The sequence below is a fragment of the Bombina bombina genome, chromosome 3, assembly GCF_027579735.1.
Source record: "Bombina bombina isolate aBomBom1 chromosome 3, aBomBom1.pri, whole genome shotgun sequence".
NCBI classification, from domain to species: domain Eukaryota; kingdom Metazoa; phylum Chordata; class Amphibia; order Anura; family Bombinatoridae; genus Bombina; species Bombina bombina.
Genome location: NC_069501.1, coordinates 349661261 through 349683827, shown reverse-complemented (window position 1 = coordinate 349683827; position 22567 = coordinate 349661261). Strand labels below are relative to the sequence as shown.

The following is a 22567-nucleotide window of genomic DNA, read 5'->3' as shown; positions in this document are numbered from 1 at the left end:
CCCCTGCTCACGAGCAACCAGTTGCGCAAGGGCAGTGCATGTCAATCATACTAGAGGGATTAGTTCAGAATGTTTTTACTCCTTCACCTCTGGGGTGGTGGAGAGGTTTGGAAGCCAGAGGCTTAAAGGCTGTGACACACTGCAAGCAGAGCGACGCGCAGCGTGTACATGCAGCTGTGTGCGCTCAGTGTGTCCTGCCTTTTCATCTCTGAGCACTCTGCTGCGTCAGGACGCGTAGCTGAGCGCTCAGAGATGAAATATTTGAACTTCAGAAGCGATGCGACGCGGAGCGAAGCAGCTGCCTCGCGCCGCATCGCTCGCAGTGTGTCACGGGCTTTAGACTGCAGTTTCTAATGTAGCAGCTAACAGGATTGTAAAAGGTGCTTCTGCTGCATTGTCAATTAGCCCCCAAAGTCTCTCGTTATTTATATACTGAGTTGCTATATTTAGTACTCAAGAGCATAACTATAACAATCTCTGTGTGATACTTTTTAGCAAATACAGGTGTGATGTTATTAGGACAATAAGAGCAAATTTAAATTCTCAAATTGTAAACACATTCTGACCTGTATAAAACAGGTATTAAAAAAAACGCTACAGTATTTAAAATATTAGATTAACTAATACCATTTTCTAAAACTGGATATTTGTGTACTCTGTGTTGATACCTATTTAGATAAAGGAGCTGGTGATCCTACTGTACAAGGAGCACTTTATACAAATTCAAAAGGCCAATAATTCTATTGATTATGTAAAATATTTAGACATCAAAGCAAGCCAAGATATTCTTTATACGGTTATCTGTCTGACTTTCTTGTGGTCTTATAAGAATATGTTCTGTTTCCTTAATAAAAGAGTAAAAATAAATGAATATGTAATTTCCCTGTATCCAGGTGCCTTTGTACAATTGTGAGTGTGTAATTACACTGAGTATTTGAAGTAGCTTTTTATTATACATTAAACATAATTAAAATGTTTTTAACTATATTTCAGAAAGGCACTTATATTATAAAGTAGTTTTAAATATATAAAAAAAATCTGCAAAGGCACTGCCAAATTACTACTCTCCAATGCCAAAGGGAAATTGCTTAGCTCATATTAAACTTAAAGTGTAGTGACAAAGGAATCATTTTCCCAGATTTCAGATTAATGGGTTTCTGTTGCTTTTAAATGAGTCTTTTACAGCAGGTTTAATGTCATTATTATATGTATGTGCTTTGTTACCATTACGACAATGGGCTTTAAAAGAAAAAAAAAATACAATAATTATTATATTTGAGGCACATAGTACATACAGAGATACCCTTTAAAGAGTATGAAGAACTATGTTTGGCTGGTAACTATTGGCCAGTACTGTTTACAGTTGTAGCATGCAACAATGGTTAATATCTGGAACATGACTTAGAGCGTGGCTATATTCACATCTCTATTAATTTAAAGGGACACTATAGTCAAAATTAAACTTTCATGATTCAGAGAGAGCATGCAATTTTAAGCAACTTTCTAATTTACTCCTATTATTAATTTTTTCTTCCTTCTCTTTATATCTATTTGAAAAGCAGTAATGTATGCTTAAGAGCTAGCCCATTTTTGGCTCAGAACCTGGGTTGCAGTGGCTTATTGGTGGCTAAATGTAGCTACCAATCAGCAAGCGCTAGCCAGGGTACTAAACCAAAAATGGGCCGGCACCTTAGCTTACAGTCCTACTTTTTAAAATAAAGATAGCAAGAGATCGAAGAAAAATTGATAATAGGAGTAAATTAGAAAGTTGCTGAAAATTGCATGCTCTATCTGAATCATGAAAGAAATAATTTGGGTTTAGTATCCATTTAAGGGTACCTTACAATAGTCTGAATTCCAGGTCCACAATGTTTCCCTTTAGTGATTTCTATCTGTGCCTTGCATTTATATTCACTAGACTTTACCCATTTTTGTATTTATTGTTTTTAAATACAAACACTGTAATATTGACAGATCATAGCATAACACTATTAAAGATATAAGGAGGAGGAGATTCAGGAGAACGTACTTGAGTCGCTTGAATATGTCCACCAAATCCTGATCTTCTGTTATGCAGTTGATGACTACGTAGTGCTGCTGGAAGTCAGTGGTATTTTTCTGCTACAGTAGTAATACAACCAATAAAATACAAATAGTAAACGTATACAACAAGCAAACACATATCTTAAGAGATGGGTATCAACTGAACTCAAGGTATAAAAGAAGATTTAAAAAAAAAAAAAGACGGGGGAGTATAGGGATATAGTGTTTGGGAGGGACAAGAAAGGGTTATGGTTGGGGCCCAAGTTTAAGGAAAAGCTGCTGCGATAGAAAAAAAAAGTTAGGGATTAAACAAGGGACAAATCGATTCCCAGTAAAATTTAATATCTGAAAAAAGTTTGACTTTGTTTTTACAATAGTATCCATACTCCTCTAAGAGTAGCAATTCCTCTGTCTTGTGTAACCGTTCTTTTATAGTGGGTAGTTGAGGGTATCTCCTCACCATACGAATATACAGTATACGCCCCTTAGCGAGACACCCTGTTTTCAAGGGAAACAGTGGCTTTAGATCAATCCACCAGGGAAATAGGACTTGCAAGCATCCTTTTAAGGAACACTCTAATCAAAATTAAACCCCCATGCTTCAGATGAGGCATGCCATTTTAAACAACGTTCCAATTGACTTTTATCATCAAATTTGCTTTGTTCTCTTGGTATTCTTTGTTGAAAGCTAAACCTAGCTAGGCTCATATGCTAATTTCTGAACCCTTGAAGGCCACCTCTAATCTCAGTGCATTTTGACAGTTTTTTTACAGCTAGGCAGTGCGAGTTTGTGTGCCATATAGATAATATTGTGCTCAATCCTGTGGAGTTACCTAGGAGTCGACATGTATTGGCTAAAATACAAGTTTGTCAAAAGCACTGAAATAAGGGGGCAGTCTGCAGAAGCTTATATACATGGTAATCACAGAGGTAAAAAGTATATTAATATAACTGTGTTGTTTATGCACAGTGGGAATGGGTAATAAAGGGATTATCTATCTGTTTAAACAATAACAATTCTGGAATAGACTGTCCCTTTAATAATAATCTCGCCAGCCCAGAGACCTTTAGATCATCGTGCCCTTAGAGAGAGATTTATTATGCTGCTTCTTGTTTGCAGAGCTTTTCTGTAGTATTTTCAGTATAGGTGGTGTATTGAGTTGCTAAAACGGTTATTTCAAATGAAAAAACAAAGGTAAATTAACTAACTTTAAACAATTTAATACAGCCGGTAAAATGGATCATTGGGGGGAACATTTTATAGTATATTGCTCTTTCAATTAAAACAATTATAATGAAACATTCTTGCTTCAAACTAGTTTAAACTATGTGTTTGGTATTTTCTTAAAGAGCAGCACAAGTCTTTTTTCTTCTTTTTTTTAACTTTCAATGGAAAATGTCCCCCTTTGACTGACTCATATGTGTGACTATAATGGCTCTTGAGCACTGACATTGAGTGCCCTTCATTTATACTAGAACTACATTACATTAGATCCACACACTATTTACCTCTCCTAACTCTTAGTTAACTCCATTAAGACTTGAACGTTACTGCACCACAGTACATTTAAAAAAAAAAAAAAGGTTAAAAAAATGGGGAATACATAAGTGTTTTTAAGTTGTTTTTTATTTGTTTGTTTTTATCTTATGCTATTAGAAAACCATACTTTTTACATTGAATAGCTAGAATTTAGAAGTATTAATATTTATGCAGTCATCACACATTAGTGTGTTATAGAGAATACTAGTGGTAATTATACTGTATAATTCAGTAATCCCTTAGACATAATTAGAAATGTTGACACAATCTTTGCCCAATGAACAGCACATCAAACTCAAAATTTAGTTCCACATAAAGGGCTCTATTTAGCAATGTAGAGCAAACAAGTACCTAATTCAGTAACCTGTAAATCCGTGATTGTGGCTATCGGGCAGCATCACATTGCCTGTGTTTAGCATTTAGGGAGCAGTATCACATTGCCTGTGTTTAGCATTTAGTGAGCAGCACCTAGAGATGGGCGAATTTGTAAATTTTCGAATTCGAATGTTAGAATGAATGTTATTACCGAAATTTGAATTACAAATCCGAATGTTGATAAGAACGAATATTTTTAAAACATCTATTTTCGAATGTTAATTACAGTTTTCGAATGTTTCTTTCGATTTCGAATGTGTATATTCGATTTCAAATGTCACTTTAAATTTCGAATGTGTATATTCGATTTCAAATGTCACTTTCGAAATTCAAATTTCTATATTTGATTTTTTATGAACATTCAAAATCAAAATGGATTGCATTATTTCGAATTTGACTCTGAAAATCGAATATAACATTCGAAAACATTCAATTGAAATTGAATATTCAAAATGTATCTTTTTAACATATACTTCACAAATCTAAAATAAAATCTAGTCTACAAATATAAATTAGACCCTAGTCAGTCAGCATCACTGGCTGCCAATGCCCATTCAATAGTACCCAGATACAAGGCAGGACTAGCACAGTAAAACACAACCCACACTACATTACAAGTACAACATCTCTATGATGAACATCAGCACTTCTCAACCACAGTCCTCAAGTAAACCTAGTCTAGTAGGCAATATAACTGGAGCACAGGTAAAATAATCAGTAACCATGGTAACTAACCTAGCTATCACCATAGGTACTGATTATTTTACCAGTGCTCTAGTTAAGACATCATGAAAATATGGCCTGTTAGGGCCACTTCTGGTTAAGAAACACTAATGTAGAACAGACTTACAAAATTACAATGAATATAAAGATGAATAATTTTTCAAATTAAATTCTTAGAAAAAAAACTACTAAATAAATGCACAAAGTAAAAGCAGGTAGTCACCTATCACTATCGCCTGTATTTTTGCCTATAAAAAATAATAGACCACATATTACCTCTCCAAAAATATATGAAATTGATTGAAGATGAAGATAAAAAATGTGTCTTATCATAGTGTGCAGTCCACCCTCCACAGTTGTGTCCACACAAAAATAAAAGATGCCACAGGAGCAAATAGATAGATAATAGTAGTATATAGAAAAAAATCAGTATCAAAAGATTCCAACACGACCACCAAACCAGTACGTCCCTTTTCTCCAAAACTAAACCTGTCAAATGAAATTTTAACAACTATAACATTTACATATGGGAGGGAATAAGTTGATTTGAATATTTAAATTTGAATATTAAATAATTCTAATATTTATAAGATAACTGAATTATAAAAACTAATTTGAATATTACATTACAAAAGAAAATTGTAGCTTAGAAATACTATTTTGAAATTAAAATCGAATTTGAATATTACATAACAAAATCAAATTTGATATATTGGAATCGAATTAGAATATTACATTTCGAAATTGAATGTGAAATATAGATATCGAATTCAAATATTAAATATAATACAAAGCCAACCATTCTATTATTAGAACAAATATTTTTTAATGTAATCGAAAAATTTTAAAATGAACATTTGAAAATCGAATGTTAGAATGTAAACATTCAAAATTCGATTCGAACAAATGTATAAAAATTTGTTTTAAATTTTGAATGTTTAGAAACATTCGCCCATCCCTAGCAGCACCGCATTACTATTGATACAGCCAAAATATCTGTACTCTTAACCTAATATTTCGTATCGCAGCCTTTGGAGAATATAACTGCAATCAAACACTTTCTATAGCTCTGAATAAGATTTCTGCACTTTTTGACTGGGATTTTGACCCACTCTTCTTGAGCTAACTGCTCCAGTTCTCTCAGGTTTGATTGGTGCCTTTTACCTACTGCACTTTTTGACTGGGATTTTGATCCACTCTTCTTGAGCAAACTGCTCCAGTTCTCTCAGGTTTGATTGGTGCCTTTTACCTACTGCGAGTTTCAGCTTTTTCCACATCTGTTCGATAGGAATCAGATCTGGACTCTTAGGTCACTTTGGAATGGTCTAATGTTTTCTTCTCATCCATTCTTGGCTGCTTTTTGAGCTATGGTGTTCTTTTCTCCAACATTGGTGTGTCCGGTCCACGGCGTCATCCATTACTTGTGGGAAATATTCTCCCCCACAGGGAAAGGCAAGGAGAGCACACAGCAAGAGCTGTCCATATAGCTCCCCCTCTGGCTCCGCCCCCCAGTCATTCTCCTTGCCGCTCTGAACAAGTAGCATCTCCACGGGGATGGTGAGGAGTTTGTGGTTTAAATATGGAAAAAATATATCTGCTGGTGTGAATCCAAGGGATTCTCCTGGAGTAAGATTAAAATTCCAAAGATTCTCTCCTTTCTCCAAGAAGGTTTGGATAAAGGGTTGTCAGCTAGTTCTCTAAAAGGACAGATTTCTGCTTTATCTGTCTTGTTACACAAACGACTGGCAGCTGTGCCAGATGTACAAGCTTTTGTTCAGGCTTTGGTTAGAATCAAGCCTGTTTACAGACCCATGACTCCTCCTTGGAGTCTAAATTTAGTTCTTTCAGTTCTTCAAGGGGTTCCGTTTGAACCTTTACATTCCATAGATATTAAGTTATTATCTTGGAAAGTTCTGTTTTTGGTTGCTATTTCTTCTGCTAGAAGAGTTTCTGAATTATCTGCTTTGCAATGTAATCCACCCTATCTGGTTTTCCATTCAGATAAGGTTGTTTTGCGTACTAAGCCTGGTTTTCTTCCAAAAATTGTTTCCAACAAGAATATTAACCAGGAAATAGTTGTTCCTTTTCTGTGTCCGAATCCAGTTTCAAAGAAGGAACGTTTATTACACAATTTAGATGTTGTTCGTGCTTTAAAGTTCTACTTAGAAGCAACAAAAGATTTTAGACAAACCTCATCTTTGTTTGTCGTTTACTCTGATAAGAGGAGAGGTCAAAAAGCTACTGCTACCTCTCTCTCTTTCTGGCTGAAAAGCATTATCCGATTGGCTTATGAGACTGCCGGACGGCAACCTCCTGACCGAATCACAGCTCACTCTACTAGGGCTGTGGCTTCCACTTGGGCCTACAAGAACGAGGCTTCTGTTGATCAGATATGTAAGGCAGTGACTTGGTCCTCTCTGCACACTTTTGCCAAATTCTACAAATTTGATACTTATGCTTCTTCGGAGGCTATTTTTGGGAGAAAGGTTTTGCAAGCCGTGGTGCCTTCCATTTAGGTAACCTGATTTGCTCCCTCCCTTCATCCGTGTCCTAAAGCTTTGGTATTGGTTCCCACAAGTAATGGATGACGCCGTGGACCGGACACACCAATGTTGGAGAAAACAGAATTTATGCTTACCTGATAAATTACTTTCTCCAACAGTGTGTCCGGTCCACGGCCCGCCCTGGTTTCCTAATCAGGTTGAATTTTTTTATTTATTTATACACTACAGTCACCACGGCACCCTATAGTTTCTCCTTTTTCTCCTAACCGTCGGTCGAATGACTGGGGGGCGGAGCCAGAGGGGGAGCTATATGGACAGCTCTTGCTGTGTGCTCTCCTTGCCTTTCCCTGTGGGGGAGAATATTTCCCACAAGTAATGGATGACGCCGTGGACCGGACACACTGTTCGAGAAAGTAATTTATCAGGTAAGCATAAATTCTGTTTTCTTAGCAGGCTTCTTTTTTCCTTCTGAAAACATGGAGGAGTTGTGATTTGCCAAAAAACTCTACTTTTGTTTCGTCTGTCAAATTGAAATTCTCCCAGAAGGACTGTAGCTTGTAAATATGCATTTTGGCAAACTCCAGTCAGGCTTTTTTGTGTTTCTCTCTTAGAAGTGGAGTCTTCCTAGGTCTTCTAGCATGGAGCCCATTTTTATTCATAGAGCAATTAATGGTTTGACTTGAAACTGTTGCACCTTGAGCTTCAACATCGGCTCGAATTTGTTTTGAAGTTGTATTTGGATTTTTCTCCACCATTTAAACAATCTTTCTCATCATTATTGGATCAATTTTCCTCTTGCCGCCATCAAGCTTTTTAGATATGGTCTCGTAGGCTTTATGTTGACTATGCTAGGCTATTACCTTCCTTCTAACCTCCTCAGAAAACTGTCTGGTTTTCCTTCTCTCTCCATGTTAAGTGTGATACACACCGTGCCACACAACTGCAGTGAGTACTATTCTCCATTTAAACTGGCTGAATGAGTGATTATAAGATTAAAGGCACCTGTGATCCTAATTAAAAGTGAATAGTCTGCTTGAAATATCACTACAAAACAATTCTTTATTGTAACTTCTAAAGGGTATCAATAGTATTGTCCAGGTAATTTTACAATATCTTTATATAATAAGCAAGAATTTGTTCCATACATTGAGAAAAATTCCACATTGTATGGATAAGAAAAAGTTCAATACTTTCAGGATTCAGCATTATTTGATTAACATGCAAGGGTATCAATACTTTTGGCCACATATGTATAAAACTAAATGAATATTGAAAATTCACCACTGTTAAAATAAAATCGTTGTTACTATTATTTGTCCTTAATTTATAGGGACAGTTAAGTCAAAATTAAACTTTCATGATTCAGATAGGGCAGGCAATTTTAAACAACTTTACAATTTACTTTTATCATCACCTTTGCTTTGTTCTCTTTGTTGAAGGCTAAACCTATGTAGGGTTATAAGCTGATTTCTAAGCCCTTGAAGGATACCTCTTATATCAGTGCATTTTATTATCTTTTTACAGCTAGACAGTGCTACTTCATGTGTGCCAAATAGATAAGATTTGTGCTCAATCCTGTGGAGTTATGCATGAGTCCAGTACTAATGGGCTGAAATACAAGTTTGTAAAAAGTACTGAGATATGGGGTCAGTCTGCAGAGGCTTAGATACAAGGTAAAACGTATATTAATATAACAATGTTGGTTATGCAAAACTGGGGAATGGATAATAAAGAGATTATCTATTTAAACCATAACATTTTTCAAGTAAACTGTCCCTTTAACTTAATATTTTACCCAGATTTACAGCTTTCTATGACTTAACTAATGTAATAAACTAAGTTCAAATAAAAATACACATTCAAGTTATTTAGCGTTTTTTCTTAAAATACCATTACCACAAAGCTTTGCTATTTGATTACATTTTCAATTTCTTTCCAGCCCAATAAATTCTAGATTCCCATTTTTAACAGGTTGAAGAATGCACACGTATGTCTTGTAATTCAACACATGATATATATATACACAAGAGTAATTCTCATGTCTAAACACACTAGCTTTACTTTCACTTAACATGTTATTTTGCTGTTATCCCAGGGTGATGTCCAAGATTAATCTAGGATTGAACTTTCAAGAATTATATACAAAATGGGAATGCTATTTTGCTATTAACAAGCCCTCTGAGATTTCTTTTGATCTTAGCAAGCTTATAGACGTGTCTGCATAAAGCCCCCTTAATTTCCTATAGTTGGTGGAGATATAGAATGTCTAGACCTATATTTTTTTCCTTTTTATGTGCAGTTAGCTCTGTATAATTTACAAGTGATGTCATTTTGCTTAATTTTTTTACAGTACTTATGTCTAGCAAATTATGAAATGATTAGTCCTAATGTTAGAAGTCATGCTAAACATAAAACATAACATAGTATATTGCATATGAAAGAACATTAAATACGTATTTGTTTAAAGGAAAAGGTTAAGTTACAGCCATTTAAATTTATTGGAATCTTGCAGTAAATGCTTGTTTGCACACTACAGATCCCCAGAGGGAGATTGATCACTGGCTGATAAGTACAAGCTCCACCCTTTTATTAGTGGACAGACACGCCCACAAGCTTAAAAACAAAACGCCCTTTTAAGAAGGCAGAAACAGCCTTTTAATTTAAAAAAAAAAACAGCAATGCATTTTTCTCCTTTTTAACTAGTGTGAAAAAGCCCCATTTTTATAATATTGGGTCAGTGACTAAATCTGTGTCAGGCTTTTCCTTTATATACCATTTACCTTATGTAAAGAATAATACTTACACCAGTCTTATAAAATAGGTTGCATTTATTAAATGACAGATCTATACATCAGTGGTGAGAGAAGCGTCTAAAGACAAAGGGCTCAATTTACCAAGCAGCGATTGCTGCTTCAAATGCACCTTGATAGTCTTAAAGGGACACTGAACCCAATGTTTCTCTTTCTTGATTGGTTCGTTTTCATGCTATCTTTATTTGAAAAAGAAGGCATCTAAGCTAAGGAGCCAGGCAATTTTTGGTTCAGACCTTGGACAGCACTTGTGTATTGGTGGGTGAATTTATCCACCAATCGGCAAGAACAACCCAGTTTGTTCACCAAAAATGGGTCGGCATCTAAACTTACATTCTTGCTTTTCAAATAAAGATACCAAGAGAATGAAGAAAATTTGATAATAGGAGTAAATTATAAAATTGCTTAAAATTGCATGCTCTATCTGAATCACGAAAGAAAAAATTTGGGTTCAGTGTCCCTTTAAGACTGATGCACTTTTAACTGTCCATCACATAAAACATGGTGGATTGAAGTAATCCCGATCCAATCAGGATGATTGACAGCCCCTGCTAGAGGCCAATTGATTGCCAGTGAGTAGGGGGCGGCATTATACAACTATTGCTTGTGCAATGTTAAATGCAGCGTATGCAAATCAAGAGCAGTCCAGGTATACATCCTAGTAAGTAAGATCCAGGCACTCTAGCCTCCCCGTGGGAGTTTAAGAAACACAATTGTACAATATTTTACAGCAAAAAAAATAACAAAGGCTCCCCCCTAACTTAAAGATATATGAAACAGTATCTATTAAACAGTGATGTAATATGGTGCTTGTGCAAATGGATAACATTCTTGCAAAACTGCTGCCATATAGTGCTCCAGAAATGGGCCAGCTTTTAAAGGGACAGTTCACCCAAAAAATGTCTCCCATTTAAATTGTTCCCAATGAACCATTTTACCTGCTGGAGTGTATTAAATTGTTTACAAGTAGCTCCTTTACCCCTATTTTGGCCTTTGAAATAGCGGATTTAGCTTGTGGTTTCCCAACCTATACTGAAATTTTTGATACTGGAGTCTCAGCTATTGAATATCCTAAGTAAACACAGCCAGCAGAAGAATTTAAATTTACAGTGGGTTGCAGAATAGTTAAGTAATAAAATGATAATTTTCCATTGTTCTGTCTATGTATTGAGCTTTAGTTTTCTAGACAAATATAAGATAAGGAAGCAAGTCTGTGTACACAAAGTGATAACATAATGAGATCTGATATTACCTGAAGCTCAACCCATTGTAATAGGCTGTGGTTTAAAAGCACAGAACCAGCAACTTCATATACACAAATAAACCTGACAATGCAATTTCTCATAAATGTTATACTCTGCAGGTGGTATAACAAGTCATTGAAAATACATTCATATAAAAACAATTTTACAGTGTACTGTCCCTTAAGCATATGTCCCTGCTTTCCAACCAAAGATACCAAGAAAACAAAGAAAAAATGATAATAGAAGTAAATTAGGAAGTTGTTTATAATCGCATGCTCTATCTGAATCACAAATGAAAAATATTGGGTTTCATATCCCTTTAAAGAAACAGTAAACAGTATTTTAAAAGGACAGTGAAGTCATAATTAGACATTTAGGATTTAGACAGAGCATACAATATTAAACAACTTTCCAATTGACGTCTATTATTTAATTTACTTCTCTTTTTATACTTTGCTGAAACTTTTATATAGGAAAGCTCAGGTGCTGCAAAGAACCTAGATTCTAGCTGTTGATTGGTGGCTGCATATATATATATATATATATATATATATATATATATATATATATATATATATGTGTAGCCCTCAGTTTACGCCGGGGTTAGGTTCCAGAAGGAATGGTTGTAAATCGAAACCGATGTAAATTGAAACCCAGTTTATAATGCAAGTCAATGGGAAGTGAGGGAGATAGGTTCCTGGCCCCTCTCAAAATTGTCAAAAGTAACACCTAATACATTATTTTTAAAGCTTTGAAATGAAGACTTTAAATGCTAAACAGCATTATAAACCTAATAAAATAAGCACACAACACAGAATATATAATTAAACTAAGTTAAATGAACAAAAACATTTGCTAAACAGCATTATAAATCTAATAAAATAATCACACAACACAGACTTCACTTGCATTTTTCTGCAAACAGTTCTTTCTATGCATTCCAATCTGGACTGATTTATAGACTGGAAGATCTTGTTCCTTTGAAATCTGCTCGATAGCTCAGGTCTGGTTAAACTGATTAATTTCAGCTTGCTTCGCTTTGCTGCAACACAAGCGGACAGCTCCACCTACTGGCTAATTTAATAAATGCACTGCTTCTCAATGCTTTTCAATAGCAGTCACATGACTGGAAAAAAAGGTTGTTATTCTGAAAGGTATAAATTGAACCGTTGTAAAACGAGGGCCACCTGTATATATATATACTGATAGTCATTGGCTCACCCATGTGTTCAGTTAGAAACCAGTAGTGCATTGCTGCTCCTTCAACAAATGATACCAAGAGAATGAAAGAAATTTGATAATGAAAGTAAACTGGGAAGTTATTTAAAATTATATGTAATACCTAAATCATAAAGGAAAATTGTTGGGGTTTATGTCCCTTTAATTGTTAAACACTGGTTGGTGATTGTTTCTATTGCACCTGCCTTTCATTTGGCTACTTTTTTTACTTGTCTTCCAGTAAAAGTCTAGTCTGTCAGCAGCTGTACCACCTTCTCACTGACACTAAGTTGAGGGCAAGGCCTACAATAACAGAGATAGGGGTGAATTAGGCACATTGAAAGTCCCTTTAAATAATTTACAACTGAATTTGTTTTCCCTTTAACCTGTAATTGCAGTCTAACTTTTAACCAGTGGTTACGTTTACAGATTGAACATGATTTAGCATTTATTGTGCATCCTTTAGATTTTTTAGATATGAAGATATAGGGGCCGAATTACCATGCTCCGAATGGAGCTTGATGTCCCTGTTTCCGCGTGCGGAAACAGCAGTTATGAAGCAGCGGTCTAAAGACCACTCCTCCATATCTTTTCTGCCTGCTCTGAGGCCGCGGACATCAATCCGCCCGATCCTATAAGATCGGGCTGATTGACTCCCCCTTCTAGCGGCCGATTGGCCGCAAATCTGCAGGGGGCGGAATTGCACAAGCAGTTCACAAGAACTGCTTGTGCAATGAGAAATTGATGTGCAGTGAACATGATACACTACATCGTATCATGTCCGCTCGCACTTTAATAAATCGCCCCATAGAGTCTGATTTGTGTTCTGCGCTCCATCAATCGTCAGTACTAAACCTTTTTAAAGGTCCACTAAATACAGTAGAATTGCATAAACAACAAATGCATAATCAAACAACAATGCAAAAGCACTTAGTCTGAATTTCAAATGAGTAGATTTTTTTTCTGTCAAATTTCAAAGCTATTTCCATTTTCCTTCCCCCTGTATCATGTGAACGCCATCAGCCAATCACAAAATACATATACGTATGTACTATGAATTCTTGCATGTTCTCAGTAGGAGCTGGTGCCTCAGAAAGCGTGCATATGTAATAATATAAGAGAGCATGCAATGTCAAACAACCTTCCTGTTCAATCTGAATCATGAACTTTTAATAAAGCTGCAGCAGCTGAATCATCAAGTCTGAACAGGAGTTCATTTAAGAGGTTTCTTTTTCACACAGTTTCCTATTGTTTGACCCCATACATTTCATGAGATTCTGCCAACACAAACAACCCAACTAGTACTTTTAAACCATCAGAGCTTTTACGTGGGTTTAATTCATTTCCGTCCTCTCTTACTTACGCTAATAATAATTTATTAAACAGACATCAGTCCCCAATTGTGTGATATTATTAGACTCTAGATACTGTACACAGTCAAAGTAACCTAACCAGGTGAACTGACACAAGTATTTAATAGGGTCACAGTGGGGCAAATTTTACAGCAGTGATTTTATATTAAATGTTCAAAGAAAAAAAAGTGTAATGGAAACAAATGCAATGGGTTGTGCATTTTCTTATTTTCTTATCTACAAAGTCTTCAGCACCATAAAATCCTCAGTAAATGTGAAAATGAAGTGCCGATATGTTTTTAAAAGCAAAATGGAAGTTATTTTAAATGACGTGGGCTGTATTTACGAGTGGAGCACTTACAGTTACGCGCAAGAAAAAAGGTGTTTATCGTCGGATTTTTCTATCGTAATACAAGTTGAAAGTAAACGCGATAGTTTGAGAACAACTGAAGTTAAAGCGCATCTGGTTAATGCAACCTCAGAGCTCTGGTTAACTGTTTTTCAAAAGGGCTCAAAGATATAAGGTCTCAGGTGTTAGAAAAAAAGGCAGGCAAAGGTTAGCATAGACATACATACATATACATGTCTAAAGGTGTGTGTGTGTATATATGTATATATGTTTATATGTGTGTTCATATGTATTTATAGACATATATACACATATCAATACATATGTATACATATAAAGGACATAACTCTAACAGAGTTTTCACAATCGCGGAAAAAAAATACTGCGCCACTTGTAATCTAGCCCTATATGTTTTACGGCTAAGCATTGTTGTAGTGTCACAATAGCTAAGCTGATCGGTAGTTGATGGTGACTCTGCATTCAGGTTTTATGATTAGTTAGAATCTTAAAGAAAAATATAAAGAAACATTTTAAAGGATAAAATGAACTACTTGTGAGTTTAACAAGAAAAAGGAACATAGTTAAAGGGACATTAATACACGCACGAGAGAGCAACAATAAAACATGGTAAAATACTTTTTGGATTTATACTTTTTAAATTACAGGAAGAGCATGTTTGGACACAACTGTCTAATGGGCATACTACAGCATTACCTCCCACAATCCCGTTGAAGGATAAGCATAAAAACAAAACAAGATCGATCTTTTCTGTGTAAAATATCAGTTTTCCAATAAGGCAAAAGCTGTAATACATAATAGAGCGTATTGTTTTAGATTCAACAAAGAAAAAAAGTGGCCATTTAAAGGGACAGTCGACACCAAAATTGTTATTGTTTAAGATAGATAGTTAATGCCTTTACTACCCATTCCCCAGCTTTGCACAACCAACATTGTTAGATTAATATACTTTATAACATTGAAACCTCTTAATTTCTGCCTGTTTCTAAGCCACTACAGACAGCCTCTTATCACATGCTTTATTATTAACATTTCACAACAAGAGACTGCTAATCCAAGTGGGTTATATAGATAACATTGTGCTCACGCCCGTGAAGTTGTGCACAACACAGCACTAATTGGCTAAAATGCAAGTCAATAGATAATAAATAAAAAGTCATGTGATAAGGGGGGGTGTCAGAAGAGGCTTAGATACAAGGTAATCACAGAGGTAAAAAGTGTATTAATATAACTGTGTTGGTTATGCAAAACTGGGGAATGGGTAATAAAGGTATTATCTATCTTTTTAAACAATAACATTTTTTGGAGTTGACTGTCCTTTAAGCTCTGAAAAATGGTTGCGTGTGTTACTTTAAATGACCTGATATATTGCTTTCATTCATTCTTATGGTTCACTGCAGTTATATGAGCATGCTAAAGTCTTACATTTTTATATATTTACATGCATCTTTTAAAAAAAAAAAAAATTTTTTTTTTTTTAGGTCAACCTTTTAAATTAGACCCTAAATCTGCACATAGGAAGCTTAAGGTGTCACATGATAACCTCACAGTAGAAAGAGATGAAAGCTCGTCCAAGAAAAGCCACACTCCAGAGCGTTTTACAAGCCAAGGAAGTTATGGTGTAGCTGGAAACGTGTTTCTTGACAGTGGCCGCCATTACTGGGAAGTGGTTATAAGTGGAAGCACCTGGTATGTATTAAATATCCATCTTTATTTACACCACATACATGCTATGTGTTATTTTATAATAAACTTATGCCACAAGAACCTGACCTCCATTTTTAGTATTTAATAACCAGTGTTTGGCTTTTCCAAGCATAATATGGAATGTTTAAATAGAATATTGGAAGATATTGAATTTTAGATAAATCTAGACAAATATTGAATCTAGCTTAAAAAAAAGTTTTATTGTTTCTTGACAGAGACCTATTCTGTCCACAGTATCTGAATATAGGGCAAGTAATACAACATTTAATTAACTTTTTCATATAATTTGGTCTTCAAATATGATTTTTTTTTTTCATTTAGATGTTAAAACATATTTTATTTATAGTGAAGCTACAGTGAGTAAAATTCACCTAAACAAAACAATTACTTAGAGCTGTTAAAAACGACTTCAAAAGGAAACCAACTTACAGATCTCAAAGTGCCAAAACTACAAATGAATCCCCTATTTTTTATTGATGAGAGCAGGTATTTCTTTCTTTTGTCCATAGTAAGGAAAGAGCGAGGTGTATTGATCCCCCCTAGTTCACAACCTGCTGGGAGGTGTATTTTTACACACGCAGCCTAAGAGAAAGAAGCAGACCGCTATAGCCAATGAAATCAGGCTGTGGTCAGTTGGGATATTGGCTGGAGCACACCATCAAACATTTGAGCTTGTACTAGACAGAGCTCCTTGACAGGAATTTATTTACTAGTTCAATTAACATTACATAAATGTGATGATCGGGCATAACCAAAGCCATTTATTTTTATTTTAACCATACCAAGCAAAACCTTTTAATTTCATAGCCTGCAAATAGTATTGCAAATACCATAATCACCTATAAATTATACTTAAATCCAATCAGCAGCAGATTCCACTTGGGACCTGCAGTACTCTACGGGTCCTGAGTGGTATTTCTACTGTGTGTTTAACCTCATTGCAGGGGTTAAATACACAGTAGTGCAGGGTCAATAGTCTTAAAATGACATGCTCTAATGAATATAAGAGCATGTCATTTTGTATTGCCTTTTAAATAAATAGGTTTTAAAGAGAAAACTTAAATATGTATGTATTTTATTATTATTATTATTATTATTATTATTAATAATAATAATAATAATAATAATAAAAACTAATAATATTTTCATGTATTTTTCTGTGCTAATTTTTTTTCCATGTCAGACTTGTAGATATGAACAAGTTAATATTAATAAAGCAGCATCAGTGCGCACAAACATATTTTTTTTTTCTAGCTTAAACAGGAATTTAATCAACTTTTTTTTTTTTTTTTTTTTTTTTTAATGAAAATATGTTGCCGTTTTATATGAATAACAGAAATTGAGTACAATGTCTTTTTAACACACAAATCTCTATAACACATTGATAGGCAACTTATTGACTGGAAATGATGTTCACTGATTTATGTGCATTAGTTGTATTTAAAAATATGAGCACCCATGACAGCATAATGCATTTTGTTGATTTACAACACATTTTAGCTTAACATATTACTGCAAATGTTAATGCACAGTTACTATTTATTTGTTGAATTTAAAGCAATGCACTACTGGGAGCTAGCTGAACACATTTACTGAGGCAATGACAAGATGCATATGTGCATAGCCACCTTGCTCCCAGTGGTGCATTGCTGTTCCTGAGCCTACCTAAGTATGCTTTAAAGAAAGGATACCAAAAAAAACAGACAATTTTAAAATGGAAATAAATTGAAAAGTCTCTTAAAATCACATGCTCTATCTGAACCAAGAAAGTAAAATGTTGTGTTCCTTTAACTGACTGAAATAAATAAATACATAAATAAAACATTAAATGTAGCACATGCCCACAATTCTGCATATAACTGTAAGATGTCTGCTTGCGGTTTTTCCAAACTTTGTGTTTTACTTGTTTTTTTTAGTTGCAAAAATTAAATAATTTAATGCAAGTTCAAGTGATCTACAGTGTTATTTTAGGAAAATAGAATGTCCTAGAGTTTACATTTATGTATTGTTTGCATACTGCTTCTTTTGACTTATGCACATTAAGTTTTGGTTGTTCCCTTTTATTTTATAGGTATGCTGTTGGCATTGCTTACAAATCTGCACCAAAACATGAGTGGATTGGAAAGAATACCGCCTCTTGGGTGTTTTGCCGTTGCAACAATAACTGGGTAGTGAGATATAATAGTAAAGAGATTCCTATAGAACCTTCTCCACATCTTCGCCGTATTGGGATTTTGCTTGACTATGACAATGGGTCATTGGCTTTTTACGATGCTTTGAACTCCGTTCACCTTTACACTTTTGACATTGCCTTTGCACAGCCCGTGTGCCCTACCCTTACAGTGTGGAATAAGTGTTTAACAATTTTAACAGGCCTCCCCATCCCAGATCACTTGGACTGCCTAGAGCAACTGCCATGACTATCACGTGAAAACCACTATGTCAATGCAAGTGGCAGGATACTGCCTACGGATAACTGGAGTTCATTAAAAAAGATGCCTAGAAAGTTAGTTTATCTGCCTCCATCCAGTCGTGGAGAAAAAAGCCAGCAAAGTGCATTTTGCACATGAGATTATAAATTCTTAGATCTTTTTCATTTTTATTTCTAGTAAATCAGTTACAGGAAGGTTTTAAATTATTTATGAAATGTTTAAACTTTTTTTGCTTTTGCACACTATTTGATGAGATTGTCACACACTTAAATTAATGAAATGTGCTGTACAATACAAACGTTTAATTTTCTAATTTTTTTGTTAAAAATAATGCCCACATTTCCAGTTTAATTATGCTAAGGAAGTTATTTAAGTTCAGGGGTATTCAACTCAGATTTGAGCACAGATAAACCAATCCATTTTTGTAATTTGCATTTAACCATCTGTTTCAGAATAGAGATGATTATTAAAGGGGCAATACACTCTAATAAAATGCTACATAAAAGGATGTATTCAAATCAATGATTATCCTCACAGTAATATGCAAATATTTAAAAACAGCATTTGTTATTTAATTATTAGAAAGAAAACTAAGTGTAAAGTTTTAGAGTCCTATAAGCAGCGGGTGCCTCCATATTGTAACCTAGGTTTTTTTGACTAAATCTTGATAAGGCTAATTAGGGACAGCTATAAATCAGTCACTAGAGTGTACAAACAGTGGATGTGTGGAATAATGAAAATATATAACATTATTTTTTTTTTACTACACATAATTAAACATTTTATAGAACAATCTTAAACTTTTATCCCTTTAAATCTTGATCCATTTACAACCCTTGAGGTCTGTATACTAGGACACAAAAGATGCCCTCTGGGCTAGTTAGTTTTCTCCCCTGACTGATAAAGCCCAGTTTGTCTAAAAAAAAATACACTGCCAAGGGGACTGGCTCAGTTAAATAAAAACTTTTTTTTACTACCTTATCATTGCTTTCTCCTGTGGTCGTGTGTTGCTGACACCACTTTCAAACAACTGCTATAGAGCTTCATATTTGCAAAAAATTATTGAACTAATGTGGAAAGTTCTGCTTATTATTTCTCATATACATAAATATATCATCAAATCCTAAAAAAAAAACTGTCTAAATACAAAAGATACTGATTACAAAAGACAAGTATAATGTAATGATCAGTATCCAGAAGATCTGACGCGTTACCTCTTTAACAGTCAGACGAATGTAATCTTGTGGCACTAGATATTTAGTTTACTTAAATAGTAATGGTAAAAAAACATATAGAAAACATTTAGGGACTTATTGCTGGTGACAGATTTGATAACATCCAGATTGTCCACCTTACTACCTGCTTAAAAACCTCAATTTATATTGGATTCTTATTTAGTGTTTTTAATCTATCTCACATCATTTGTTTTAACCAAATTTGATTTGAAACTGTAAATAAAAATACACTCAAAGTGCAATAAAGCGCTACAGTTTCAATGTTATTGGAAAATTATCCTCAAATTGGTTTTTTGTTCCATGAAAAAGAGATTATTTAAAATTGTATTACAATGTTGTTGTTGTTGTTTTCTTAAATTATATTCCTAAATCGAAACCAATTTTCTTCTTTGTGCTTATCACTGTCAGCCAGTGAGCAGTAGATACATAGGTATCACTTCCTGTTAGTTTCACTTTGAAGTTTGAGCTTTTACATATTTGTCATACAAAAAAAATATATTAACATGTTTACCTGCTGCTTTTTCTTTTACACAAAAGAAAAAATGAGTACAGTGTGACTTTAATTAGAAAAAAGTACATGGTGTAATTTGTTCATCTTAAGATGTCATTAGTTTTCAATAGCATCGGATAAGAAAACAAGATGTGTGACCATGAATGAGATTACAGCTAGTAATGACAACTAGTTATTAGTAAAATACTACATTAGATAAATCTCATATTTAAACACATTTAATCACTTTCAAATTACTTTATGTAAAATGTTCATTTCTATTTATACAGACATATCTGTTAAAGTAAAAACGAAATACAGTTAGAGGCGTCTGTAAAATGTAACCTTAATAGGTTATGACCTTTATGTTTACTATAGTATTTATGCATATAGCTGTGTCTGTATAAATGATTAATATGACTGTTTGTAAAGGTTTAAAAATCATTGTTAACAAACAAAAAAATGTTGGAAAGCTAAGAAAAGGGATGTTTGTTGCTAGTTAATAATGGACATTTTTATAGCGTTTTTATGATGATTAAATAGATACAGGCTTTGTAAAATGGGCGCCTCAGCCATAGATTTCTTTTTGTGTCTGTAAAAAAAAAAATTTAATGCACTTTGTTAAAATATAGGCTTTAGGATAAAGGGAAAGAGCTTCAGAATTCTTGTAAGTTGACTACCCAGGTACAGAAGTACTACAATTTGCCTTATTTATAGTACCACTACAATAAAAAAACACAAGCAGGATGTGTCATATTTTATGGCAAACCAATTTAATTTCTGTTTTTTCTTTTATTCTTTTAACTGCTGGTAATTAAAAAAATATTTCAGATATCTTTACAGAAATCTATTTCTTGACATTTCTCATCTTTGCACATTAATCTGTGACAAATTTCCAGTTGTTAAGAGAGACATTTCTTTATATAATGCATTATTTTAATGCAGTTGAGATACTGGAAAATGTTATAAAACTAATGCTCCTAGTTTTTAAATGGAATAACAGTGATGACACACAGATTAACTCAAATAAGTCATTTCAGAGCACATGGAAAAAAATGTACCTCAGCAACAATTGGGATACGTGGCCTACAATGGAATATTGTTCAGTAATGCTCTTGGCATGGAAATGACTTTTTGTGGCATAGACTGAACAAGAAAATTAAGTTGACCTTTGGAAATAATAATTTATATTGACTGAATAATATAATAATTGAATGGAGAGTTCTGAAAGACTTTTCAGCTGCAATTGAAGCAACAAAGACACAAGTGCTTCTGGGAGCAAAGGCATGTTTTCAAATCAACACAGATTTCAAATCACTGAAGAATTCCCAGGGAAACAAATGTTTATCCGTTTTATGGAAATTTCAGTTATGAAGTATTTAGTGTCCCATCCAGTAGAGCGGCACTAATGTTGAACATTTAGTTATGTTTTATTGCGGTTTTAGGGAAGATCAGAGACATTGGTTTGTTTTTCTTAATTCAATGTTGGACTCTTCTGTAAACAAAGTAATTTTACAACTCTGTTTTTGCTACTTTGTATTTTAAGAAGCCTGTATATTAAATCAAAGTTTTATTTTAAAATCCATGTCTTTGGCTTTTTTTAATTTATAAATATATTCATTCCAGTCATTTCTATTATTTTAGCAAGATGGCACTATTTTATGTAACTAGTCAAGATTCACCAAATTACTGTATGGTTTCTTCGTAGTCTGTTACTTATTCAATGAAGTTTCCTTATATATCTGATTGTTCATTTGGTTACCAAATTATCTCCATAGAATAATATAATACTTGATGGTACTTTAAAGGCAATTTTAATTTAGTCAATATTTTGTGAGACAAAAGTGCAAGAATTACTTTTTTTAGAGTATTATATTTTTAAACAAAATATATATATCATTGTTTTTTACCCCAGTGAAAAGCCTAAATTTTTTTAACTCATAATTGTTATGTATGAATCTTATCTGTTTTTTTTAAAAAAAAACTTGTGTACCGTGAGAAACATAAGAGAATAGTTTACATATAGCATATACATAAATTAAACATTAACTTCTGAACTATAATTGCAATTTTTTGTTCCCCTTAAAAAGCTACATGTTTACATTATATAATGACTACATCATTATAGTAGGTTTGTACATTTGAAGCAAGTTAGTTCAGTACTTCTTTATTCAAAAGCATTTTTAAAGGTGTTTAAAGGGACATTAAATCCTTTGAGATGGTAATATAAAATGATAAATCACATAAATAAATAAAACTATGCAATATACTTTCATTATTTGTTTTGTCCCCTTTTCCTGTAATTCCATTCTGAACTTGTGAGCTTTTCAGTTCCTATTAGAAATGGAAGTGCAGAACACTGTTATATCCCACACTGCCATTGGCTGCACACTCAAGTGAACTATTTATAACTGTCCCTAATTGGTCACAGCAGAGAAGGTAACCTAAGTTACAACATGGCAGCTCCCATTGTTTTATAGACACTAAAACTTAACACTTATTTTGTCACTATTTAAACAACTAATGA

At 34.0% G+C, this 22567-nt stretch overlaps 1 protein-coding gene across 3 annotated transcripts in view; it reads left to right on the top strand.

The window, feature by feature from the left end:
* The window catches only part of MID1 (midline 1), a 297353-nt gene extending 275732 nt beyond the window's left edge, over positions 1-21621 (top strand). For all 3 annotated transcript variants that reach the window (XM_053706462.1, XM_053706460.1, XM_053706461.1), the window contains 2 exons: positions 15658-15865; positions 17955-21621. In XM_053706462.1, coding sequence (XP_053562437.1) covers positions 15658-15865; positions 17955-18303 — 557 coding nt within the window. In that variant the 3' untranslated portion in view covers positions 18304-21621. The remainder of the gene's footprint in view (positions 1-15657; positions 15866-17954) is intronic.
* The last annotated feature ends 946 nt before the right edge of the window (positions 21622-22567 follow it).